Source organism: Emys orbicularis, chromosome 9, assembly GCF_028017835.1.
Source record: "Emys orbicularis isolate rEmyOrb1 chromosome 9, rEmyOrb1.hap1, whole genome shotgun sequence".
Classification (NCBI taxonomy): domain Eukaryota; kingdom Metazoa; phylum Chordata; order Testudines; family Emydidae; genus Emys; species Emys orbicularis.
Genome location: NC_088691.1, coordinates 99,456,634 through 99,483,457, shown reverse-complemented (window position 1 = coordinate 99,483,457; position 26,824 = coordinate 99,456,634). Strand labels below are relative to the sequence as shown.

Genomic DNA, 26,824 nt, shown 5'->3' with positions numbered 1-26,824 from the left:
TCAAACCTGAACCGGGAGTGTCTGGTTCATTTGCAGTCTCATGTCCTGAATACTGCTCAGGATCTTCTTTTGATGTCCTGCGAGCGTCACCCCTATCCTGAGCAGGTCTCTGAAAGGACAAGAGGAGGCAGAGCTCGTAACAAGTCTACACACTCCTTGGAGAACCCTGTGCAGGGGCATTTCCGCTGCAGCATTAACCACTGGCTGATGGAGCAGACAGATATTCCCCAGCTGTGATTAGAGGGGCCCAGAACTCGGCAGCAGAAATCCTTTAATGCCTCTTGGCCTCCTGGCCAGACACAACAACAATCTAGTCAGGGCCTGCCCCCGCCCCTGGCTTCGTATGAATCCCCTCCACCCCCAGCCATGCACTTATCTGCGTCTACTTCTCATGGCCACTTGGGGTACATCTCCACTGCAACGAGTCACAGAGCCTAGGTCGATTGACTCCGGCTCGTGGGGCTCAAACGAGCTACGTACACGTTTGGTCTAGGGCTGGAGTGTGGGCTCTGAGACCTGGCTTAAGAAGCAACTTAATTCTGAGAGCAGAGGTGCTGGACACTGATCACAGAGCTTTCCCAGCCCAAGAGGGAAAACTCGGGCACACGTCATTGTTCTTGGGCAGGAGGCCATCAGAGCTGCTGAGTGCTCTTCCTCCCAGGCCCAGCTCCCAGCCCCACTCACTCTGCTGTCATCTGCGCCACCAAGTCGAAGGATGCAAATCCAGCGTTGACAAAGCTCTCCTTGTACCGTCCCATTTTGATGGCGTCGAGCCAGTCGCCCACGGTGGTGAAGGTGGTGTAATCCGGCACGGTGCGGTCCAGGAGTGGCTGGGACACGCTGCGGCGGGGACAAGAGCGAGCCCAGAGTTAATGCGGGGGGGGAACACAGGGTGCTGTTGGGCTGGGGTAGGTACAGGCATCTGCCCGGCACTGGTGGATCATGGGGTTCCCCCCTGCGCTGTCTCCACCTGGATCCCTGCCTCCAGCCCTCTAGGTTCTAGCTCAGCCGATGCAAAGCAGATTCCCCAGCATTCCCTGCACTGCAAAGGGACGAGAGGCCTGGCGGGGTCGGTACCGGAGCAGGGAGGGGAGGGGAGGGCACTGACCCGGACTGGACGGTGGCGATGACCTTCAGGCTGGCTGCGTTCCGGATGAGCTTGTCCAGCGTATTCACTATCTGTGCAAACTTGGGCCGTAGGTTGCGGTCACGCACCCAGCAGTCCAGCATGAGCTGGTGCAGCGCCGTGGGGCAGTCCATGGGCGGCGGCAGGCGGTAATCCTGCTCCACCGCGTTAATCACCTGCCAAGACACACAGGCACACAGGCGCTCAGAGCGGCCGTGAGTCAGCCAGGCGGCCAGGCCCCCTGGCGCCGCCACAGCCCGGCTCCCGCCCGTGGTCGCACTTACGTCCTGGTTGGACATGTCCCAGTAGGGCCGCTCCCCATAGGACATCACCTCCCACATGACAATCCCGTAACTCCACACGTCGCTGGCCGAGGTGAACTTGCGGTAGGCTATGGCTTCCGGAGCCGTCCACCGGATCGGGATCTTACCACCCTGTGGGGAGAGACGCTTAATTCCATTATTTAGTGCCTACCTCAGGGCTCCCCCGCGGCCCCTGCCCTCCGCAGCAAGGCAGAGGGTGCCGACGAGAATCTCACATACCAGCGAGCTGGTGTAGGTGGGGTCCGCGGGGTCGTCCTCCAAGAAGCGCGAGAGCCCGAAGTCCGACACCTTGCACACCAGGTTGCTGTTGACGAGGATGTTGCGGGCGGCCAGGTCCCGGTGCACGTAGTTCATCTCCGCCAGGTACTTCATGCCCGCCGCGATGCCACGCAGCATCCCCACCAGCTGGATCACCGTGAACTGCCCGTCATTCAGCTGCCGGCAGACAGAGGGGAGTGATCAGCGGGGTCTCGAAGGTGAGCCCTTCGTTCTCTCCTTTCACAGGGGGCTTGGGGAGGGGTTCTGCTCTCCCCATGGAATGGGCCTCCCCCTGGAATGAACCTCTAACACCCCCACTGCAGGAAAGGGAAGTGTGTGTGTGTGTGTGTGTGTGTGTGTGTGTGTGTGTGTGTGTGTAACCCTAACACACTATTACTCTCCTCAGTAAGGTGTCACCCACCTCCCCCCACCATGCTCCTCCAATAGGGCCCCTCCTCCCCATCCCAACACGCGAAGCCTGGGGGCGTCAGTGTGAAATGCAGGGAAGCAAATGCAAGTTCGAGCTGAACGTGGCAGGAGCGGAGAGTGCAGAGCAGAGGGCTGCCCAGCCAGAGAGAGAGAGGAAGGGGAGTGATTCCATCCCAGCCTCCTGTCCTCCCACATCCCTGTGGCACAGCCTGCCCCGCAGCGCAGCAGGCCTGGCCCGAGACGGCGCCTCACCCGGAGGAAGGAGTCCAGGGCGCAGTTCTCCATGAACTCCGTGACTATCATGACCGGCCGGCTCTTGGTCACCACGCCCTCCAGGTGGATGATGTTGGGATGGTCAAATTGCCCCATGATGCTGGCCTCGCTCAGGAAGTCCCGCCGCTGCCGCTCCGTGTAACCCACTTTCAGGGTCTTGATGGCCACAAAGATCTCCCGACGGCCCGGCAACTTCAGGCGGCCCCGGCAGACCTCCCCGAACTCCCCTGCAGGGGAAGAACAGCAGAGGGGTTACAGACAGAGAGAAGCCACTGGCAGCCCCGCCACATGAGCCGCATCCGGTCAGGTGACTTGCCTGCTCCAATCACCTCCTCGATCTTGACGCAGGAGATGTCGATCTCTTTGGCAAACTCCCGGACCGCCTCGTTGGGGTCCTCGTAGGTGAAGGGGTCGATGTAAACTTTCATTCCGGGAGTGACTGCGAGAGCAGAGCAAGTCAGGCCCAGTGTGAGGGCACAGTACCAGCAACACCCCTCACCCCGACCTACAGCATTATAGGACGTCCTGGGGCCCAGGCCAGGAACCCCAGCACCAGATACAAAGCCCCGACAACAAAGGAAATCATCCCCGTCTCACTGCCCTGCACACACCTGGGGGTGCAAGGGCTGGGTCACACTCCCATACTGTTGCAGCATGTATTAGGGCCCGGGGTCATACTCACTGTACTGCTGCAGCTTCTCCGTGTACTCCGAGTCCGTACTGCTCCGCTGCTTCCTGCCCAAAGGAGACAAGAGCCATTTCAGGACAGTCCATGCCTGCTGGGTGCCGAGGGGGCCACAGGTAAGTCCGCAAGCCAGCAGCAGAGCAGATGCACCGCTCCGGCACTACACAGTGCCAAGGTCAGCACCTTTCCCCTCCTTCTCCCTGTACCGTCATCCTCACCCTAGAAGCAGGACATGGGCATGAACTGCTGGAGGGGACGTTTGGCTCTGGGCTCGGCTGCCCTGATTCACACTGGCTCAGAGGCCTTGCAAGGTTTGCAGCGGGCAGGGCGAGATCTCACAGGTGCACAGGGCGTGTCATGAAGCCGGCTCCACCTGAAGGCCCAATGCGGGCTGCGGTGGTAGAGGTAGGTTGAAAGCTGGCTCAGGTTGGGGGCGGGTTGCTAGTTGCGTCAAACCTAGTTTGCATCTGATGGCCTCTAACTGAAGAACAAAGCCGTGGGGAGGAACACTCACTGCCACGCTCCATTGGCGCAGACATGCTGCCCAGGGAGGCCAGGTGAGAGCAATGAGGTTTGGAAGGGGCACCTTGCTCGGCTGATGTTCCCCGACAGGACATCCTCCCCTGCCGGCTTAACACCCCTCTAGCACCACATGCAGAGGACAATGGAGCCGGACAGGCCTGGAACGATGGTTATTTTAGTGCAGCGGGAACTGCTCTGCTAGAACCCCCACGCGGACACTACGCTCCGGGAGCACACTGCTCTGCCCAGCCACAGCGGTGGAGCAGTCCCGGGTCTGGAAGGCCCCAGCCCCCTCACTCCAGAACCCAGCATGCAGATGGGTATTTGCCTTAGAACACAGGAGGGGAAACTCCAAACACTGCAGCGGGGACGAGGCCCCGTGGGACTCCTAGCCTGGGGCTCGCACCCTTTCCTCCGTCTCCCCCCGAACTGGTACCTGAAGCAGACAATAGCAATCACCACCACAGCGATGACAAAGACCAGGCCTGCGGTGGCCGAACCCACGATCAGGGGCAACTCCTGGAAGCTCTTCCCGCTGGAGCCTGTGGGAGACACGGGAGGCCGATCAGAACGAGGGGCTGAGCCAGGGCGTGGGATGGGAGGGGGAAGGGGGCCCAGTCCCAGCGCATACCGTCTTCTGCAGGTGTCTGGAACTCCACGGGGAGGCTGTACTGGCCATAGCCAGCCACAGTGCGGGCCCGAACCTGCACTACATACAGGGAGTTGGCCGTCAGCCCATCCAGCCGCACCGTGTTCTGCTGGCTGGTGACGGTGTTCGCGATGCCGTCACTCTGGCCCTGCTGTGGGGCAGGAAGATCGGGGTCACTTACAGCGGTTATCACAATCCCAAGCGCCATCCTACCCCCTGCACCGGGGCGACCTCTAACACCCATGCGTGTCCCGCAGGCAGCATGGCTAGGGAGCGGTGGCCTGGGCTCTGCTTTACCTTCTCAAAGTACTTGATTTCATAGTCCAGGATGATCCCGTTGGGTCTCTCCGGGGGCGTCCATGACAGCATCATGCTGCTGCCAGTAGTGCCGTGCAGCTGAATTCTGGGAACGGCCGAGGGGGCTGCAAAACAGAGGGAAGGGATGGGTCAGGTTAAGCCGCAGCATTCGCAGCCCCGTGCCGGGGGAAAACATGTCGTCAGTCACTTAATTCATCCCCTGGAGCCCCCCACCCCCTACAACGTCCCCCAACCCACATCTGTCTTGTAAGGCTGAGGCCAAACCAATGGGACAAAGATCCCACCAATTACTGATGAGACGAAGATCCCCTCCTCCTTCCTGCCTGTGACTCCATCACACTCCTCCTGCTCTCCATGGTCCCCTCCTCCGCCTCAGGGATGATGCCCATGAATTCTGCTCAGTGAGTGGCAGCAGTAGGTTTCCAGCGCATTGGAGCAGAGCCCGATGCATGGGAAGGTGGAGAGGGAAAGCAGAGAGCGCACAGCATGCTCTGAAGGTTTGGGAGGGTCCTGACCTTAGCCAGGCCCACAAGGGAGAAAGCCCATCTGCCCCTGCAAGCCGGGAGTCTCTGAAGCCAGGATTAGAGAACCACTAGCTCAGCCCCCATCTTTGTTTGCAGGAGTTCTGATCTCATTCCCTCCAGGGACATTGATTTAAAAAGAGAGAAATAGTCACCCAGGGGATTAGATGCAGGAGCTTAGAGCCAGCAACGCTGCACAAAGGGAGCGAACAAAGGACAGTGGCCTCAGAGAGACTTTCAGCAGGAAACCCTGCTCTGGTTACTTGGGATATTAGAGGAGCAGAGCAGAGATGCACCCTCTCCCCAGGCAGCAGCGGCTTCAGCCTGCAGCTGTCTGTACTGACCTGCCTGGTTGGTGGTGATGTTGACGGAGGCGAAGTGGGGGGAGTGGGGGCTCTTGCTGGACACGCCGTTCACAGCCTGAATCTCGAAGGTGTACTGGGTGTGTGCCATCAGGTTGCTGATGTAGATGTGCCGGTCCGTCAGGCCGAGCTGGCGGGGCACGAACTCCACGTTGTCGTCGCAGCGCGTGCACACCCGGCGCTCCACGGTGCACTTCTTGCAGATGATGTTGTACAGCAGGTCGTCCCGGCCCCCCGAGTCCCGGGGCTCGCTCCACTCCAGCGCCAGCGACGTCTCGTTCACGTTGGAGATGACGTTGAGAGGAGAGGATGGGACGCCTGCGGATGAGACACTCACGTCAGAGCAGAGAGCGCCAAGAGAAGCCCCCCAAGCCCAGCCCACACCTGGGTTTGTGGGGAGGTGGCCCAATGGACCCGCAGCCCTCAGGACTGGATTCACTGCCTCTCGGTCTGGCTGTTTGTCCTTTCCAGCGAGACGGTTATCCAGCACACCCCACTCCCCCAACAGAGGAGAACTCAAACCAGCGGCGCGCACTGCTGCAGACTGGGACCCCGATCCCGTCCCCCACTGTCAGGGTCTGAGTGACTGGGAGATCCAAGACATCCGCTAGACGGGGACAGACTTACTGGTGCAAGCACTGTCTGCAGAGTCTGCGTCAGCCCGGAAGTAGCCGATCCGACAGGTACAGAGCATCGCTGCCCCAGAGCTTGTCCGGCTGTTGGGGGGGCAGGGTGAGCAGAGACCTTCCCCTTGCTTCGACTTGAAGGTCCCGGGACCACAGGCTGCACGGAGGGGAGAGAAGGGAAAAATAAACTTGGTTACTAACGCTCCCGGACAGACCCTCCGCCTGGGTCATTAGCTGGGAAGGCGCCCAGAACTTTCCTCGTCAGCCCTCTAACTCCTGATGTCCACTGCAGAAACCAATCCAAGCCCTAATACAGAGTTACCAACAGATCCCTCTCCAACACCGCCCACCCTCTTGGTGACCCCAGCCCAACCCTGGTGACTCTGCCCGCTGCTGCGCTCTGGGCCTGGGGATTCAAAGCAGAGTCTTCTAATCCAGCGCTCAGCATGGCCAGCTCTCCAGGAACTGGTTTGTGATGGGAAACATGCCAAGAGCACCTGAGCTGGATGCAAGGGGCTTGCTGGCTGGGGCAGCCCAGCTCAGCTGAATTTTTCTGGGCTTAGAGTAGCACCCTGGGCTGAAGATGCCTCCAAGCATGGACAGAGGGCACCTTCCTACAAACATGGACACCTAAAACACCAAGGAGGAAGATCACTTAACCAGGAGGTACTGGCCTTCCAGGGAAGTGGAGTAAATCTCAACCAGACAGAGCCCCCAAGAGGGGTATAGGGGAACAATCCTACACGGGAAGTCAAAGATGTCAGAGACATCTAGGGTGCCCTCTAGTCCATCTCCTGGGTCAGAGTAGGACTGGCCCTAGAGCGTGTCTGCCATTGCTTTCTCCTGTCCCAAGCCAGGTCCCTTAGGAATCCATGTTGCAGATGGATATATCTCACCAACTGTCAGCCCAAGCTTCCCCTCTCAGTGTCTTCCCATGAGCCCTAGTTCTAGCCCCTTGTACTGAGCTGAACAGCCTCCCCCTCCTTGGCACTTAGCCCCTTCAAACACACAGGCATTCGGTGGCGCTTTGCCCAGCTGTGTTTTCAATCTTTCCTTCCAGCTCTTCGCTCTGTCCTGCTGACTGTCCCCGAAGCCCTGCACGGCATAACGGTGCCCAGAAGCGAACACAGTTCTAGGCACAGAGGAGGACCCCTGCCCCCCTTGCGCTGTGTCCCGAAGCCGCTGCACACGCAGCCCCAATGCCAGGCACCTCCACTGCTGCCCTCTCAGCCTTTGCTGCTTTCCAAAGGCCTCCTTCCCCGGTCAGTCTGCATCTCAAAATTATGACACCCCGTTCGTGCCAGCTGTTCTGTTTGCCCAGCGTTACTCTCAGCCTTCTTTCCCCAGGACAGTCCTGGGCACTTCAGTGGCCATGTCATTAGTTCTCTGTTCCTGCTGGTTTTCCTCAGCCCGCTGCATATTTGACATGCTGGTCACCCCTCTTCCAGAGGGGCCGAGCTGTTCAGACAGGACTCTGCATCGACTCCAGTGGCCCCTCCCAGCCCTCCCAGTTTTCAGTCCCCCCGACAGTGTCATTCCCCAGCCAGTTTAAAGTCGTTTGTCAAGTAAGGATAAGCCGTTCTACTAGCTGCTTTGCTAAACAGCTGCCTCTCACGTCTGAAAACCCTCCTGATTCTCATCACAGCCCCTCGCTGAGCAAAAGGCCTGGAGCCCAGGCCTGGTTTGAACAATGGAGCATTTAACCCTAAAGGGCTCTGTGAAAAGACTAACAGCACTTGAACCCAAAGGAGCCCAGCGGCAGAGACGTGCCATGAAACTAACCCAGGTCTCGAGCCATCTCATTCACCCCTGCGGTACCACTGATCCTGTCCCACGAGAAGGCAGGTCTCTCTCCAGGACCCTTCCTGAGCTACCAAGTACCAAAGACGCAAACGAGGCCACAAAATAAGTTAAACCTCAGCCCACTGAAATGCTGGAAATTCTTGGTTACAGCCAAAAATGTCTGCAGACAGCCCCTTGCTGTGCACTGGCATTGCAGCTCATGTAGCATGTCAGTCACCCATCACTGAGCCACAACTGTGTCCCTGAATAGCCATGGGCTTCCCAGGAGCTCAGAGATACCCTCCTCTCCCCTCCTGCCCTTCTCTAACCAGAGACCCTCCCCACTCCACAGAAGGCACGCTCAGGACATACCTCCCTCCCCACCCACCCCGAGGTGTCAAACGGCCTTCAGGTATCACTGGTCATCTCCGGCAGCTCCAGCTCAGCAGAGGAGCCTCCTGCTCTAGGCCTGCTACAGCTCATCACCCACAAGATGAGAAGACTGAACCGCTCCGTCTCTGGGGAGGCAAAAGCAGTTTCCGTTTACGAGGCATTTCCTACCACCCATAGCGATAAGTTTAACAGCTGGGAACTGCAGCCTTGCACACAGGGTGTGGGGCATTTCGTAATCACACAATGGCTTGTTTTTATACACTTGCCCGTCCAATCCTCCAGATTTCCTACAGACACTAATTTCTTTCAGCAGCCATCAGCACAAAGCAGACACCTGGGAACTAATGCCAACTTATTTCCTAATTTCACGCCATATTGCACCTTCCGAAGAAAGATGGCCCAGCATCACCACCATTGGTTCTTGATGTTGTAGTAGGGTCTCATGAGCGCAGAGATTCAGATCCAGAGCCACTGTCTCTCTCTATTGTTCTTCAATTCACCCCACTTTGTGCCTCACAAATGCTGCAGTGTCTTGTAGACCTTCAGGTCCAACCATCACAGGCTCGCAGATAAAATGGAGTTTTCCACGGAGAACTCCCTACACCAACCAATATTCCACATGGCGTCAGGGGTTGCACCCCTACCCGTACCGTTCCACACCAGGGACAGTAAGGACAACCCCAGCTTCACCTACGGCAACTGTGGCCCTTGCAAGTCAGTGCATGTGTAGCCACAATGCACTGAAATGGACATGAATGTTCCCTTCCCTTTGTTAGGCTCTGAAATAAACTAACGGAACAGAAGTGTTTGTTGTATTGTTTTTTAATTGCATATTGGGTCGTCCCCCCCACAACTGTTTTCGGTATCCAATAAAAACATCTATTTTTGGTAAACAATTCATCTTTGTTACTTCACAATATATGCTGCCGAATGCCTAGCGCTACTGAAAGTGCCCACTACTTGTTATTGTACAAGACGACAGAACTCACAGGATCAGGGCCTAACAACGGTAATAATTGTAAATATACAGCAAGCACCACAAGACTAAGAGGTACGTTAACAGCCAGTGTGATATTTACAGATGCACATCAAGCACCACCCAATTCCTAACAGCCCCCAAAGCTCCAGGGCCAGGTACAGCACAGTCCATCACATCCCATTACTGCGGCTGACTGTTAAAATGCTCTTTCAAGGCCTCCCTCAACCACACAGCTCCTTATTGAGCTCTTCCAATAGCCCTTGTGCCTGGCTGTTCCCACTCAGCACACAGCTGCTCCACCTCCACCCCAGAGCCAACTTTTCTCCCTTTGCTTCCCAGATATTACACAGGACACAGCAGGCAGCTATAACCATAGGGATATTTTTCTCAATGAGGTCCAATCTTGTGAGTAAACAGCACCCACGTCCCTTCAATCTACCAAAAGCACATTCAACGGTCACTCTGTGCTGGCTGAGCTGGCAGTTGCCTCTTTCTTTGGTGCTGACAAGGTGTCATTTCAACATCGCCAATGCTGATGTCAGGGAAGCATCCCCCGTGATCCACTAACACTTGCATAACCAGAGAAAAGTAGCCCTTTCTGTTGGATGTACTCTGTGGCAAGGTGGGTTGGTGCTAACATAGGGAGATGCTTGTTATCGATCACTCCACTGCAATTTGGGAACCACACTGCTGCAAATCCATTCACTATGTCCTGCACGTTGCCAAGAGTCACAGCTCTGCATAGCCGGAGACAATGGCCCTGCACACTTGCATGGCAACAGCCCCCATGGTGGATTTTCCAGCTCCAAAATGATTTCTAGGGTGACCAAACAGCAAATGTGAAAAAAATCAGGACAGAGAGTGGGGGGTAATAGAAGCCTATATAAGAAAAAGACCCAGAAATTGGGACTGTCCCTATAAAATCAGGACATCTGGTCACCCTAATGATTTCCCACTGGGCAGTAGCAATCCGGCATTCCAAGCTTCCACAGCATGATCACCACTCGCTGCTCCATGGTCAGTGCAGCTCTCATTCTGGTGTCCCGGTGCCGGAAGGCTGGGGCGAGCTTGGCACACACTTCCAGGAATGTGACCTTGCTCATCTGAAAGTTCTGCATCCGAAAATTCTTGTCATCCCAAACCTGAATTAGGACGTCATCTCACCAGTCAACGCTCGTTTCTCAGGCCCAGAGACAGCGTTCCACCACATGCCACTGCTCCGTGAATCACAGGATTGGAAGGGACCTCAAGAGTTCATCTAGTCCAGTCCCCTGCACTCATGGCAGGACTAAGTATTATCTAGACCATCCCTGACAGGTGTTTGTCCAACCTGCTCTTAAAAATCTCCAGTGATGGACATTCCACAACCTCCCTAGGCAACTTATCCCAGTGCTTAACCACCCTGACAGTTAGGAAGTTTTTCCTAATGTCCAACCTAAACCTCCTTTTCTGCAATTTAAGCCCATTGCTTCTTGTCCTATCCTCAGAGGTTAAGACGACCAATTCTTCTCCCTCCTCCTTGTAACAACCTTTTATGTACTTGAAAACTTATGTCCCCTCTCAGTCTTCTCTTCTCCAGACTAAACAAACCCAATTTTTTCAATCTTCCCTCATAGGTCATGTTTTCTAGACCTTTAATCATTTTTGTTGCCCTTCTCTGGACTCTCTCTAATTTGTCCACATCTTTCCTGAAACGTGGCGCACAGAACCGGACACAACACTCTAGTTGAGGCCTAATCAGCGGAGAGTAGAACGGAAGAATGACTTCTCGTGTCTTGCTTACAACACTCCTGCTAATACGTCCCAGAATGAAGTTCGCTTTTTTTGGCAACCGTCTTACACGGTTGACTCATATTTAGCTTGTGGTCGACTATGACCCCCAGCAGTCTGTCCTCCACAGAATCATCTTGTCCCCCCTGCTGTGGTTCTTCGTGCAGCGCTGCAAATACTGGAGGATCGTGCACCCTGTGTTTGCAACGCTCATGAAAGCAATGCAGAGCTGTACAGGCTCCATGTTCTGTCAGAAGCGGCGGACAGCGAGGAGCCCTGTGCAGCTTTGTGGGATTTTAATAAAAGGCACAAAAATGATGGGATATGGATGGCATTACAGGATGGAGAAAGTTGCATGATGGGACCTTGACCCTTTGCTCCCAGTCGCGCCTGTGAGACTCATTTCTGCCCTACTATGCATTGCCAAATTTTCCCAAAAGACAGAGCACTGGACAACGGCAAGTTGCATGCTGTGATACCTCCTCGCGGTGCACTAACACAAGCATTCCTGGTGAGAACATGCACACGCACAAGCGATATACTGAGTGCAGTAGTTTTATGCTGACGTAACTTGCGTAGACCAAAGCTTGTAGCGTAGACATGGCCTCAGCCAGTAGTTACGGTATGTCACTGGAAGGAAAGCTACTTACGGCAATGGTTCTCCAAGTGTATTGCCTCTACAGACCCTCCCTGGAGGGTCTGCATGCTCTGCCACACGCATCACCATGCAAAGCAGAAGAGCTGTTAGGGGCTAGAACACCAGGGTATGTCAGACCAACGCCTAGCCACTGCTTAGTTTTTCTCCCTCCCACAGGAACACCACTGAAAACTCGAATGCAGAGGGAAGGAGGGCAGGTCAGTGCGGATCTACAAAAGCAATACTTACTAGTGAGTGCGCAACCTCTCTTTCTCCTTCACTGCACTGTCTTTGCAGTTCCCCACCCTACGAGACAATTAAGCAGCAGAAACCCTCAGGAAAAAGCCTAGTGCTACTGATGAAGAGCCTTATGCATTACTCTGATTTGGAAATCCAATCTAGACTCAGCAAAGCAAATGCTTTTAAGTCTACCAGGAGGTTGGTTCACACTCTTACAGAGACATTACACAGGCAGCCTGCAGAAGCTGCTATCCCTCCATCTGACTGGGCTCCAGCTAGGTGATACCACACCGATTACAGCGCTCCATTGTGTTACTTTCTGAGCTGAAGTCACCAGGTCTTTGGGTCCCCCAACAGCCTGGTAGATTAAGAGTTTTACCATTTAGACTGTTTACCTTGGCTTTGCCCTACAAATCAGGAGATACTGGTACGTGGACGGGCTCAGATGAAAATCCAGGACCACCACTAGCCACGAATGGGGATGGTGTCTCCCATGTACAGTTTCTCTTGATGGAAAGTGCAGAGGGAGGGTCTGCGGCTCGCACTTACCTAGCCAATTCCACGGCCACTACCAAACCACGCTTAAGTGAAAAATGGAGACTGCAGACACCCAAAGAAGCCTCTGCATGTTTAGATAGCCAGGCTTACATCCCGTATGGTTACAAACCGGTGGATACAAGTTCAGATTTAAGGAACCATACTATGAAGGGATGAGGAATGACTGAAGCCCCTTGGACATGTCAGGCTGAAACAACTGGCAAGAGATGCCTGAGTCCATCAGGGACACAGAAAATCCAAAACAGAGACAACTTCCTTAGTTTGAACAAGGCAGGAAACCCTGATGCTGCAAGTACAGCTTTACCGAGGCGATGAAACTGAGGAGTTCTGGCTAGATCCCAAGGGTATGTCTACACTACGAAATTAGATCGAATTTATAGAAGCCGGTTTTATAGAAATCGGTTGTATACAGCCGATTGTGTGTGTCCCCACATAAAATGCTCTAAGTGCTCTAGTCGGCGGACCGCATCCACAGTACCGAGGCTAGCGTCGACTTCCGGAGCATTGCACTATGGGTAGCTATCCCACAGTTCCCGCAGTCTCCGCCGCCCATTGGAATTATGGGTTGAGATCCCAATGCCTGAATGATGCAAAACAGTGTCGCGGGGGGTTCTGGGTACATGTCGTCAGGCCCCTCCTCCTCCGTCAGAGCAACGGCAGACAATAGATTCGCGCCTTTTTACCTGGGTTACCTGTGCAGACAACATACCACGGCAAGCATGGAGCCCGCTCAGCTCAGCTCACCGTCACCCTATGTCATCTGGGTGCCGGCAGACGTGGTACTGCATTGCTACACAGCAGCAGCAGCTAACTGCCTTTTGGTGGTAGACGGTGCAGCATGACTGGTAGCCGTGGGGCTGGCAGCCATAGGGCTGCATTGCACCAGCCCCTTGCCTTTTGCCAGTAGATGGTATATTACAACTGGTATCCATCGTCGTCATATTGCGGTTCGATCAGAGGCACCTGGGCAGACATGCTCAGTCCTATTGAACTGTCTTGACGATGATGGCTATCAGTCGTAGTATGCTATTTTCTGCCAAGCGCCCAATATTTTCTGCTAAGCACCCAGAAGAGGCCAAGGGCGATCTGGGTGCTGGCAGACGTGGGGCTGGCAGACGTGGGGCTGCATTGCTACACAGCAGCAGCCCCTTGCCTTTTGGTAGAAGTTGGTATATTACGACTGGTATCCGTCGTCATCGTACTGCAGTGGCTGTCAATCATGGGCACCTGGGCAGACATGCTCAGTCCTATCGAAATGTCTTGACAATGATGGCTATCAGTCGTAGTATGCTATTTTCTGCCAAGCGCCCAGTATTTTCTGCCAAGCACCCAGAAGATGCCGAGGGCTATCAGTCATGCTGCACCGTCGTCTGCCAGCTTAAGATGTAAAAAATAGATTTGTTCTGTATTCATTTGCTTCCCCCTCCCTCCGTGAAATCAACGGCCTGCTAAACCCAGGCTTTTGAGTTCAATCTTTGGGGGGCGGACATTCTGTGTGACAGTTGTTTGTGTTTCTCCCTGATGCACAGCCACCTTTGTTGATTTTAATTCCCTGTACCTGTACGCCATGTCGTCACTCGCCCCTCCCTCCCTCCCTCCCTCCCCTGGTCCGTCAGATACTAGTTTCGCGCCTTTTTTCAGACCAGACGCCATAGCTAGCACTGGGATCATGGAGCCCGCTCAGATCACCACAAATTATGAGCACTATGAACACCACGCGCATTGTCCTGGAGTATATGCAGAGCCAGGACATGCCAAAGCAAAACCAGGACCAGCCGAGGAGGCGATTGCAGTGCGGCGACGAGAGTGATGAGGAAATTGACATGGACATAGACCTCTCACAAGGCACAGGCCCCAGCAATGTGGAAATCATGGTGTTACTGGGGCAGGTTCATGCCGTGGAACGCCGATTCTGGGCCCGGGAAACAAGCACAGACTGGTGGGACCGCATCGTGCTGCAGGTGTGGGACGATTCCCAGTGGCTGCGAAACTTTCGCATGCGTAAGGGCACTTTCATGGAACTTTGTGACTTGCTTTCCCCTGCCCTGAAGCGCCAGAATACCAGGATGAGAGCAGCCCTCACAGTTGAGAAGCGAGTGGCGATAGCCCGGTGGAAGCTTGCAACGCCAGACAGCTACCGGTCAGTCGGGAATCAATTTGGAGTGGGCAAATCTACTGTGGGGGCTGCTGTGATCCAAGTTGCCAGGGCAATGAAAGACCTGGTGATATCAAGGGTAGTGACTCTGGGAAACGTGCAGGCCATAGTGGATGGCTTTGCTGCAATGGGATTCCCAAAGTGTGGTGGGGCCATAGACGGAACCCATATCCCTATCTTGGCACCGGAGCACCAAGCCACCGAGTACATAAACCGCAAGGGGTACTTTTCAATGCTGCTGCAAGCCCTGGTGGATCACAAGGGACGTTTCACCAACATCAACGTGGGATGGCCGGGAAAGGTACATGATGCTCGCGTCTTCAGGCACTCTGCTCTGTTTCGAAAGCTGGAGGAAGGGACTTTCTTCTCGGACCAGAAAGTAACCGTTGGGGATGTTGAAATGCCTATCGTGATCCTTGGGGACCCAGCCTACCCCTTAATGCCATGGCTCATGAAGCCGTACACAGGCAGCCTGGACAGGAGTCAGGACCTGTTCAACTACAGGCTGAGCAAGTGCCGAATGGTGGTGGAATGTGCATTTGGACGTTTAAAAGCGCGCTGGCGCAGCTTACTGACTCGCTCAGACCTCAGCGAAAAGAATATCCCCATTGTTATTGCTGCTTGCTGTGCGCTCCACAATATCTGTGAGAGTAAGGGGGAGACATTTATGGCGGGGTGGGAGGTTGAGGCAAATCGCCTGGCCGCTGATTACGCGCAGCCAGACACCAGGGCGGTTAGAGGAGCACAGCAGGGCGCGGTATGCATCAGAGAAGCTTTGAAAACGAGTTTTGTGACTGGCCAGGCTACGGTGTGAAACTTCTGTTTGTTTCTCCTTGATGAACCCTCCGCCCCCCCCCCACCCGGTTCACTCTACTTCCCTGTAAAACAACCACCCCACCCTCCCCTCCCCCCTTCGAGCACCGCTTGCAGAGGCAATAAAGTCATTGTTACTTCACATTCATGCATTCTTTATTAATTCATCACAAAACTAGGGGGATACTTGCCAAGGTAGACCGGGATGGGTGGGGGAGGAGGGAAGGAAAAGGACACACTGCAGTTTAAAACTTTAACTCTTATTGAAGGCCAGCCTTCTGATGCTCGGGCAATCATCTGGGGTGGAGTGACTGGGTGGCCGGAGGCCCCCCCACCGTGTTCTTGGGCGTCTGGGTGAGGAGGCTATGGAACTTGGGGAGGAGGGCTGTTGGTTACACAGGGGCTGTAGCGGCGGTCTCTGCTCCTGCTGCCTTTCCTGCAGCTCAGCCATACGCTGGAGCATATCAGTTTGATGCTCCAGCAGCCGGAGCATCGACTCTTGCCTTCTGTCTGCAAGCTGACCTATCATCTTCAGCCCGCCACTTGCTCTGTTCATCCCGCGATTCAGCCCGCCACCTCTCCTCTCATTCATATTGTGCTTTTCTGTAGTCTGACACTGACTGCCTCCATGCATTCTGCTGTGCTCTGTCAGCGTGGGAGGACATCTGGAGCTCCGTGAACATATCGTCCCGCGTCCTCCGTTTTCTCCTTCTAATCTTCACTAGCCTCTGTGAAGGAGAAACATTTGCAGCTGGTGGAGGAGAAGGGAGAGGTGGTTAAAAAAGACATATTTTAGAGAACAATGGGTACACTCTTTCACGTTAAATTTTGCTGTTCACATTACACAGCACATGTGCTTTCGTTACAAGGTCGCATTTTTCCTCTTATATTGAGGGCCTGCCGGTTTGGTGTGAGAGATCACTCACGCAGTGCCAGGCAACATATTTTGGCTTGCAGGCAGCCATGGTAAGACACAGTCTTTTGGTTTTTTTAACCTTCTTAACATGTAGCGCTCTCATTTCCCATACCAAGCACCCGTTGGGTTGGCCATTTAAAATGGGTTTGCAATGTAAAAGGAGGGGCTGCGGTTTCCGGGTTAACATGCAGCACAAACCCAACTAACTCCCCTCCCCCCCCCAATTCTCTGGGATGATCACTTCACCCCTCCCCCCCACCGCGTGGCTAACAGCGGGGAATATTTCTGTTCAGCAGAGCAGGAAGGGGCACCTCTGAATGTCCCCTTAATAAAATCGCCCCATTTCAACCAGGTGACCGTGAATGATATCACTCTCCTGAGGATAACAAAGAGCGATAAGGAATGGATGTTGTCTGCATGCCAGCAAACACCGGGACCATACGCTGCCATGCTTTGTTATGCAATGATTCAAGACTACGTGCTACTGGCCTGGCGTGGTAAAGTGTCCTACCATGGCGGACGGGATAAGGCAGCCCTCCCCAGAAACCTTTTGCAAAGGCTTTGGGAGTACATGAAGGAGAGTTTTCTGGAGATGTCCCTGGAGGATTTCCGCTCCATCCCCATACACGTTAACAGACTTTTCCAGTAGCTGTACTGGCCGCGATTGCCAGGGCAAATTAATCATTAATCATTAAACATGCTTGCTTTTAAACCATGTGTAATATTTACAAAGGTACACTCACCAGAGGTCCCCTGTGTGCCCTCAGGGTCTGGGAGCACGCCTTGGGTGAGTTCGGGGGTTACTGGTTCCAGGTCCAGGGTGATAAACATATCCTGGCTGTTGGGGAAACCGGTTTCTCCGCTTCCTTGCTGCGGTGAGCTATCTACATTATCTCCATCCTCATCTTCCTCGTACCCCGAACCTGCTTCCCTGTGTGTTTCTCCAGTCAGGGAGTCATAGCACACGGTTGAGGTAGTGGTGGCTGCACCCCCTAGAATGGCATGCAGCTCCGCGTAGAAGCGGCATGTTTGCGGCTCTGCCCCGGACCTTCCGTTTGCTTCTCTGGCTTTGTGGTAGGCTTGCCGTAGCTCCTTAATTTTCACGCGGCACTGCTGTGCGTCCCTGTTATGGCCTCTGTCCTTCATGGCCTTGGAGACCTTTTCTAATATTTTGCCATTTCGTTTACTGCTTCGGAGTTCAGCTAGCACTGATTCATCTCCCCATATGGCGAGCAGATCCCGTACCTCCCGTTCTGTCCATGCTGGAGCTCTTTTGCGATCCTGGGACTCCATCACGGTTACCTGTGCTGATGAGCTCTGCGTGGTCACCTGTGCTCTCCACGCTGAGCAAACAGGAAATTAAATTCAAACGTTCGCGGGCCTTTTCCTGTCTACCTGGTCAGTGCATCTGAGTTGAGAGTGCTGTCCAGAGCGGTCACAATGAAGCACTGTGGGATAGCTCCCGGAGGCCCATAACGTCGAATTCCGTCCACACTACCCCAATTCCGACCCGCTAAGGCCGATTTTATCGCTAATCCCCTCGTCGGAGGTGGAGTAAAGAAACCGGTTTAAAGGGCCCTTTAAGTCGAAAGAAAGGGCTTCGTCGTGTGAACGTGTCCAGGCTTAATTCGATTTAACGCTGCTAAAGTCGACCTAAACTCGTAGTGTAGACCAGGCCTAAGTTGGATAGTACCTTGCCTCCCGACAGTCTTCTGCATACTCGAGGGGACACGGCCTTCTTTGCTTCCTGTTCTAAACTGTGTGCAGCGTTGCTGTGGGCCTGTTAGCCCAGAAGCAGCTGCATTTCAGCTGAGAGAAAAGTGATTTTTGTATCTGGTTTTTACCAGCACCCACTGTCCTGGGTCTGATCTGGTTAGCCTGGGTCTGTACTTCAGGTGGAAGAACCTACTTCCTTCCAAGCCCCATTCCCTCTTTTATTAATGTCCAATGCATAAGAACTGCCATATTGGGTCAGACCAAAGGTCCATCTAGCCCAGTCTCCTGTCTTCTGACAGTGGCAAATGCCAGGTGCCCGAGAGGGAATGAACAGAACAGGTAATCATCAAGTGATCCATCCCCTGTCGCCCATTCCCAGCTTCTGGCAAACAGAGGCTAGGGACATCATCCCTGTCCATCCTGGCTAATAGCCATTGAGGGACCTATCCTCCATGAATTTATCTAGTTCTTTTTTGAACCCTGTGATAGTCTTGGCCTTCACAACATTCTCTGGCAAGGAGTTCCACAGGTTGACTGTGTGTTGTGTGAAGAAATACTTCCTTTTGTCTGTTTTAAATCTGCTGCCTATTAATTTCATTTGGTGGCCCCTAGATCCTGTGTTATGAGGAGTAAATAACACTTCCTTATTTACTTTCTCCACACCAGTCATGATTTTATAGACCTCTATCATATCCCCCCCTTAGTCATCTCTTTTCCAAGCTGAAAATGCAGTAGGGGAGCCCCTGGTTAGACAGCAGTAAACGCATTGTCATCACTTATTTATTTTGCTTATTAAGTACTTTGGGATGAAAGGCACTTGAGTGTGAGACAATTAGTAACCGATTTGACTCATAGCATCACCACCTCGACAAGTTTCAAGCCAGCAATCCCGGGGAGGAGCAGAGAAGCGCGGGCTCTAGCAGAGTCACTCTCCCAGCCAGATACAATCTCCCGAGCGTCTACACCCAGATACAGGAGTGCAACCGTTCTGCTTTACTCTACGTCCTCCAGAGTCTGGAAACGAGCTGGCAGTGAGAGAAGCAGACTCATCCTTCTGGGATTCTTGCTTCCCCTATCCAAGCTACTTATTACATGGCTCCGTCACCATTCTCTCCATTGTATTTATCCTCTTAGCACCCATGAGCCAGGGCATGGCTATTATCCCCACTGTACAGATGGGGAAACGGAGGCACAGGGAGGCTACGTGATCTCGCACAAGAAAATACGAAATCTGTGGCAGAGCAGGGACGTGAACCCAGGTCTTCCATGTCCCCAGTTAGCGCCCTAACCACCGAACCGTCCTTTCTCTGTGAGAAACTGCATGCGACAACCACAGTCTGGGCCGATGCCCCCGGGACTGAAGCAGAGCTCTCCAAGGATGGAAGCATGAGTCTTTACAGCTTGGGCTAAAGAGCCAGCATCCCCTGACCCTCCCGACAGGAGCTGACATTTCTGTAAGTGCTTTTCAGGCTGAAGAATCCCCAGAAGACTCCTGACACACAGATCACGTCTGTCAGAACCGAGATGCAGCCACCTCTAGGGGGAACGTGGCAGCCATTTAACAGTCACAGCACAACTGGACGCAGGAGGGGAAGCGAAGCAGAATCTCTGTCTAAAAATAATAATAATATAAAAAAAAAATCAAGCTACTAAGACCAGGGGAGAGGGACAGGCTGGCAGAAAGTAGTTCCTCACTCTGGACTTTCGCCAGGACTGCAGGGATGACGCTGCCACAGGATGACACCACAAGAAGTGAGGATTTCGGTTTCGCATCTGGCCTGCAAGTCAACTACTCCTCCAGCGACACAGCACCTCTTGCATCACGGGCAGCACCAGCTCCCTGCCAAAACACCACTTCCTGCAGCACCTGGGGTTTTCGGTAGAGATCTCTCCCATCCAAGTATTGACTCAGCCCAACCTTGCTTGGCCTCTGGAGTCAGACAGAATGACAGTACCAGGTGGTCTGGTTGCAGAAAGCTTCTCTTTCAAAAACAAAGCCCCACCCCTGTGAATAAGGGGAAAGGGAGGGAGCTAAAGCACACCGAAATAAATCATCCCAACATCACATACCATGACTCACCATGTACAGTGCCTGCGATTACCGCACTGGATGTGGGCAAGGAGAAGGGAATCCCCCCGATACACACTGAACTCGATATTCCGAGGTCCCCTCCCTCTGCAGGGATGACGGAGGATTGTCCCGACAGCATGAAAATTCAAAACTGCATGGTACAGTGTACTTCACTGTCCAGATCATTAGTCAAGCTGTTACTCTCCGCCCCAGCACCAACTCCTGTAGGACTCTGCTGCGTTCTAGCTCCTTCTTAGGAGTGGATAATAGCCTCGAATTATACTGTTTAAGGGCTGAGACAGTATTTGATCCACACTTCAGTACTCTAACCCAGACAGCGTCTTTCCAATTTCTCTATTCCTTTCCCTGCAGGACTAAAGCAAAAGCCTCACGAGTCTAGAGAAATTAAACCCATCACATCCCTTTGTCCGGCAACCCTGTCATTTTGTTAAAGGCAGCAATCAAGTTTGCCTGGGACAATCTGGGCTTCGTGAACCTGCGCCGTTCACTCACATTACTCTTCCATAAGTGTCTACAGCTGGATTAGCGTCACGGCAGCAACGTTCCAGCTGCGGTTCAGGAGACAACGCTCATTCTAAGCCTGTATTTTCAAGGCACTTCATTTCAAGAAAAATTACCCTTTGGGCTGAACTGTCTTATGCCGGTTCAATCCAAAAGTGGTACGTTTGGGGGGGGGGGGGGGGGGGGAGGGGGGAGAAGAGAAGGGGCACACAGGTTGGAGTAAACTTGAAAAAGCCTTTGGGTATTTGAATGATGCCCAAATAAAGTGTAAAACCAACTCTAAAAAGGATAATTTTTTTTTTTTTTTTACTCAAATCACAATAATATGAATGTAAAGGGCACTGATGGGTCAGAAATACAATTTAGGACTCAGATTTCCTTAACTGTGTTGCAAGTAACAGATTTTTAAAATTCGAGCTTTCTTCTCTTGGAATCGGTCACCTCGTCTTTTAATTATCTAAATAATTAGTTTCACTTCCTGGTTTTCATGCAGTAACCCAGTGTTGCAACGTGGGGCTGAAAACAATTGGCATATGCTATGTTTAGTAGGCAGTTTTTTAAAAAGTCACGGTAACATTTCTATTAGTCACTGGTTGCAAAAAGTTTGCTTCTACGAAGTCCAGACTTTGGCCCCAATTTGACCCAACGGTGCCCCTTGAAAAAGCTCAAATTTAATACACAGGTTTTGAGGGAACATGTGCTTTGCTGCGTTTGGAAGGGAGCTGGTTGAGGAATAAATTCAGGAGTGAGAAAAGCATAGCATGCATGCTCTGGGCGCGCTCTCTTTCAGCATTTAACCGATTAGATATTCACATATTATTGAACTATGCAATCACATTTCTCTAGTCTAACAAAAGAGAAGGAAATGTACACAAAGCCCATTGTTCCTGTAACACGATGACTCTGATTTTATGTGCACAGAAATCAGGGAAGCTGGGCTGCTTTCCAGGAAGTGGATTACTTTGAATATTTTGCCTCCAATCTTGTCTCAGATGATCATGTGAGTAGGGACGTTGAAAGACATGGGGAAGGGGTGTGTTGTCAATGAGACTTCAAACAGACATCTCTAGAGATCCCATCAATCTGATGTGATGGACACCAGGAATGAAGAAATCTGGATAAACTGTTCCCTACAAGAGTTTTTTTGAGGGTGGGAGGGGGAGATGTCAGAAGCAAAGATTACCATGCATTCTGTGCCGCTCCCTCAAAGACAAACGTCTGACAGTGCCAGTGCTATCCCATGGGGGGCCCTACGCAGGAATATTTGCCCCCCCCCCACATATTAATAATTAATAGGAGCCCCCTTGAGCTGCTCAGGACCCTAAGCAATTGTTTAGTCTACTTATGCCTAGCGCTGGCTCTGGTCTGATATGACCTGCACCTGGAGGAAAAAACTCCAGTAGGCGATTTCACCCTAACAGTGTCCCATCCAAAGTAGGAATTGTCTGGTTTTAAAGAAAGAGACGCAGCAAACAAATGAAAGGTGACGTAGCAGTGCGCTGAGGCAATGCAACGAGGGCACGTCTACACTGCAAAAAAATATATAAAATAATCATCACCTGGAGCAGCAAGTCTCAGAGCCCGGGTCAAGCCAGCTCGGGCTAAAAACTGCAGCCCAAGCATCCACACTGCTAGGTTTAGCCCAGCAGCGTGAGCCCAGGTCAGTTGACCCGGGCTCAGACTCATTGCCACTGGGTGGGTGTTTTTCTTTTTTGCAATGGAGATGCACCTGGAGTCACACAAAGCAGATGGAGTGCACATGCTCACAATGAAGCTGGCCTGGGACCCTCTGGAAATTAGCAACCGTTTGGGGGTGGGGGAGAAGCTGGCGCATCCCTTCGAGGAACTCAGCATTTGAGCCCCAGTATGGAAAAGGCAGCAAATCCTCCCCGACCCCCGCAACATTCTTCCTCCTTCAGTGATCCAAAGGAGTCCAGAGAAGCTGGGCGGGGTTGGTGGAACCGCAGAGGCAATGTAATCCAAGAACCACAGCCACGGGTCAGCAACCTTTCTCCCTCCGGAGAGAGCTGCCTCTGGGAATCCCCATGCTGGGAGAGCAGCGAGCAGGGCAACCGCCCCGAGAGAGCGGTGTGCTAATGAAATAAAGACAACGCGCCCGAGAACGAGACGGCGAACCAATGCTGTGGAAACGTATTGTACAAAGCACGCCAAAGACGCTGCCTTCCGCCTGGCAGAATGAGCCCTCGACCCCCAAGGGAGCAGGATACCAGCTATGTCTAACCAGTCTGAATACAAAGTCTAATCCCGCTGTGGCTTGGAGATAACGGAAATGAGGATCTCTTCAAAAGCCATAGAAAGTCTGCAGAGGGGTGGATTTACAGAAGAGTTTTCCCCATCTCAGCAGTAACTCAGGATTGGGTTTTCCTCCTCCTCCTCCCCCCCATTAAAATGATTCCTGGCCCTTATAGGCACTTTTCACCCAGAGATCACAAAGCGTTTTACAAAGGATGGTAAGTAACACTGACCATTAAAACTCTCTGGGGCAAATACCATTTCTACCTCTGTCTGAACAGCGCTCGGCACAATGGGGGCCACAAATGTGATTAGGACCCCTGGGTGCGCTGCAATAAACAACATCCCCATGTTATGACTAGAAAGGGAGGCAGAGAGTAGTGGAATGAGCTAACACGGTTCACATCACTATAACGTCCATCTTAGACAGGTTACGAATGGGCGCACACATGCACCAAACCTTCTACTATTTTCCAAAGGATGACAGAAGACCCCTCCCTTAGACAAGTGCGTGGAAGGCAGAGATAACAGCTAATTACTTTTTGGTTGTATCCCAGGACAATCCTTAACTCACTAACAGAAGAACTCTAAAATGACTGGTAAAGGGACAAGAAAATGGAGCGACTTCTCTAGGTTCTCCGAATCCTTAAGCTGCTTTCCTTTGTGGGCACGTGACCATTTAGCAAAAGATCTCCTATTCCACAAGCACAACACGATTTTCCCAGAGAAATGCAAAGATTCCCCTTTTAATAACCCAGCAACTGGTGCATCACATGGAGATTTTTAGGTCTAAGGAGCTTTCCTTATTGATGAAGAAAGAGGGCTGGGCAAGAACAAAGGGGTTGCCATGGACAAGGATAACAGAACTCAGATCACTTCTTGATCAACTTTTGTTGAAAGAAGGAGATGAGGAACGAAAGATGCATCCTCTTCCCCAATGTAATGATCATTTAACACAAAGTTGGAACCCCTGATGCACTGGAGTAGACAGATACTATTCTGACTCAGAGATTCATGGATGGGGGGGAATCTCATTTGGCAGAAAAGGAGTTTGCTTCAGTCTCCATGAAAACTACTCGTGTTGATCTGACTTATCTGCTGGTGAGTTGTTCCCTCCTGCCCTAGAAGGCAAGCTAAAAGCATTACCAGAAGTCCCATCCCGTTACTCGTCAGCACAGTGTGACTCCAGGATCTCCCTGGCTGTTCAGATAACTCACTACTGCAAAGCACTGCTCCTTCGAACCTCTATTGCCTTTTCTCTGGTCAGAGAAACAAAGGCACAGACACAAGTTGGGTAAAGTCTTAGCTCCAGCAGCTTCCTGTGCAAGGTGAATTGTCTGAGGATTGCCGGGCAGGGCCTCTGCCTCACAGTCTAGTCTCTGAGACCACCTGCTAGAAGCCCCCCCATCTCCTGGAAGGGGGCTAAGGCCCCCTTGGAATCCAGGAGAGACCCTATCAACGTTTGAATCTGAGCAACACCACAGCCAGCTTCCCCATGCTCACTCTTGACCTTAGGGTTAAGAGAACCAAATGAATCACACCTTTATAAGTACAGGCTCTTTGAAGCCAGTTCTCTAAATATGGATACCCCTGCTGCAGGCTCTGATGGTGACAGTTGGCTGCCACCACTGCCAGATGCTCTCCCAACACCCTCACTCCTGCAGTTTGCCCTATGGGCACTACTCTGTACAAATTAAGGTTGAACCCACATTATTTCCTGCGTTGCTGCCTTACGGACACATGGAAGCGAGTGTCCTAAATGGCTGTGGGTTCTGAATAATCTTGAGAATTTAACGTAAGGATTATACTGCCCAGAGATGCAGTATGGCTCCGACATCAGCCCCACTTCTCTAGCCTCCCTCTCCAAGAGATACAGGGACCTCATCCCCTAGCTGCCTAGTGCAAGGAAGACTTGGAAGTGGAATGGGGTGGGGACTGGGTTCTGGCATGATCTCATACTGAGTATCCCATTCAGTAAGTGGCGGGACCCACTGATCCCAAGGTTCCCTGTTAGGCCTGTAAATAGGGACATCAGAAGCTGAAATCAGAAGGGGGTCTAGGGGAGGTCTAGACTGGCTATTAGGAAACACTATTTCACTAGGAGGGTGGTGAAGCACTGGAATGGGTTACTTAGGGAGGTGGTGGAATCTCCATCCTTAGAGGTTTTTAAGGCCCGGCTTGACAAAGCCCTGGCTGGGATGATTTAGTTGGGGTTGGTCCTGCTTTGAGCAGGGGGTTGGACTAGAACCTCCTGAGGTCTCTTCCAACCCTAATCTTCTATGATTCCTCCAGCAAAACTGGAACCACTCAATGGCATGCGGTGCTCGCCCTGATGCCAAGAAAAGGACCAGGAGGTGGCAGGCCTGGGTCATAGCTCCCAGCTGCTGGAACCCACTGGGTGCCAGCGAGTGCACTACAGCTGATGTTAACTAGGTAACATCAGTGTGAGCTCTGAGGCTTCAAACACCATCAGGCACCCAGGCGGAGACCCAGAAGTACAGATGGTCATTAAGCTAGAATCACAGAAGATCAAACTCCAATGTCCAGGACAGAGCAGGAGTCGCTGCAAGCGCCAGGCCTCAGGCCACAGAACGCTCAACTCACAACTGGTCCAGCAGAGAAGTACCCACATCCTCTGCTTAGACACATACCTTACTCCAGAGGAAGAGAACATGTTACAGGCCATCTAGCCACGTGCTTACCTTGGCACTGGGTATCTTTCATGGCAGGCTCATATCCAGCAGCGCACGTACAGGCTCCAACTGGTACCATCCACTCCCCATCTCCATTACAGTACAGCTTCAGGGGCACAGACACTTCCACTGCATTGGGGATGCAGATCCCTGGGGCAATGACCAGAGAAGTGGGCTCAGCCCCAGTTAAGGTCTCCGGAAAAACAGCAAAGCCAGCAATGGTGTTGGAGCATTTCTTATAGAAAGCGCGGACAGAGATGAGGGACATGCAGGCGCCCAGGTCCTGGAAGGCCAGGTAAAAACCATTCTTGGAGAGAGGCCCAAAGCTGCGCACCTTGGTGTTCACGCGGCCAGACTCCAGCTTGGAGAAACTCTCATCGGGGGCAATTGTATCCACTTTGATGTAGGGGTTTTCCATCCAGAAGGGGCTAGAGGCAGAGGCAGAATCTGTATCCGACTCGTAATAGAAGAGATTGAAGGTCTCTTTGCAGGAGCCCGGGATGTTGGGGATGCTGTTACAGTCCCGTACAGTGAATTTCAGCTCCACGTAGACTCGCTGGACGTCCTGGCGCTGGATGAACTGAGTACGGAGCCAGTTGTTCTGATTGGCCTCCCGCACATTGCACACCTGGTACGTTCGGATGGGGTTCATGGCCTCATCGTAACCGCTGACTTCCTCCCACTGCAGCGGAGAGAGATTGGAAGGTTAGCCACTGGGATGGGCAGTCCAGAATGCTTCAAAACACGGCCCCCCCACCCCCACAGCAAACTAATCCAAACCACACTGCAGAAACCAGACACGTGATTACCCCAAAAAGCACCAACACACGCGCACAGCCAGTACGAACCGAGGTACCCATATGGTCTGTCCTTGCCCTGCTCCCTCCTGGCGCTACTCCCCCTGTCATGCTGAAGCCTGTGAGAACTTCACTCTTCTCTGTGTAGTGCCGTGCACTTGCGACTCCCATAGTAACGAAGGAGTCGGCATCAAAGAGCTATGAGCTGGTCTGGGGAACGGGGGTGATTTCACAAGGCACCTAACGGGAACAGGAGGGAACCCAAAGGGTGCCCTTGTCTCGTGAAGTGTCCCAGTTCGGAACGGATAAGACCTGCAGCTCAACCTGGAATCCAGAGCCCTGTGCAGGCTCCTAGAGGAGGACCCGAGTCTTACCCCGGTCTCTGGATGAGCCGTCCACGCCAACTCGGACGTCACCCACTTCGTATCCATCAGGGT

General features: G+C 52.9%; 1 protein-coding gene across 1 annotated transcript; it reads right to left on the bottom strand.

The window, feature by feature from the left end:
• EPHB3 (EPH receptor B3) lies at positions 1–26,824 on the bottom strand. Its single transcript, XM_065410694.1, has 16 exons — positions 26,762–26,824; positions 25,600–26,272; positions 6,094–6,249; positions 5,449–5,784; positions 4,563–4,687; positions 4,248–4,413; positions 4,053–4,158; positions 3,278–3,290; positions 3,092–3,140; positions 2,726–2,914; positions 2,389–2,636; positions 1,669–1,884; positions 1,411–1,560; positions 1,109–1,302; positions 685–840; positions 1–109 (listed from the first exon to the last, which is right to left on the bottom strand). The coding sequence occupies exons 1-16, from the start codon at positions 26,816–26,818 to the stop codon at positions 1–3; spliced, it is 2,943 nt and encodes a 980-aa protein (XP_065266766.1). The 5' UTR covers positions 26,819–26,824.

Bases quoted from the DNA above. Each gene is read 5' to 3' on its own strand.
- EPHB3 (XM_065410694.1), bottom strand. From the start codon at position 26,818: ATGGATACGAAGTGGGTGACGTCCGAGTTGGCGTGGACGGCTCATCCA. The intron at 6,250-25,599 runs GTAAGCACGTGG...CCCTCCGTGCAG, and splicing joins GAAAGATACCCAGTGCCAAG to CCTGTGGTCCCGGGACCTTC. The intron at 4,688-5,448 runs GTCAGTACAGAC...TCTGTTTTGCAG, and splicing joins CATCACCACCAACCAGGCAG to CCCCCTCGGCCGTTCCCAGA.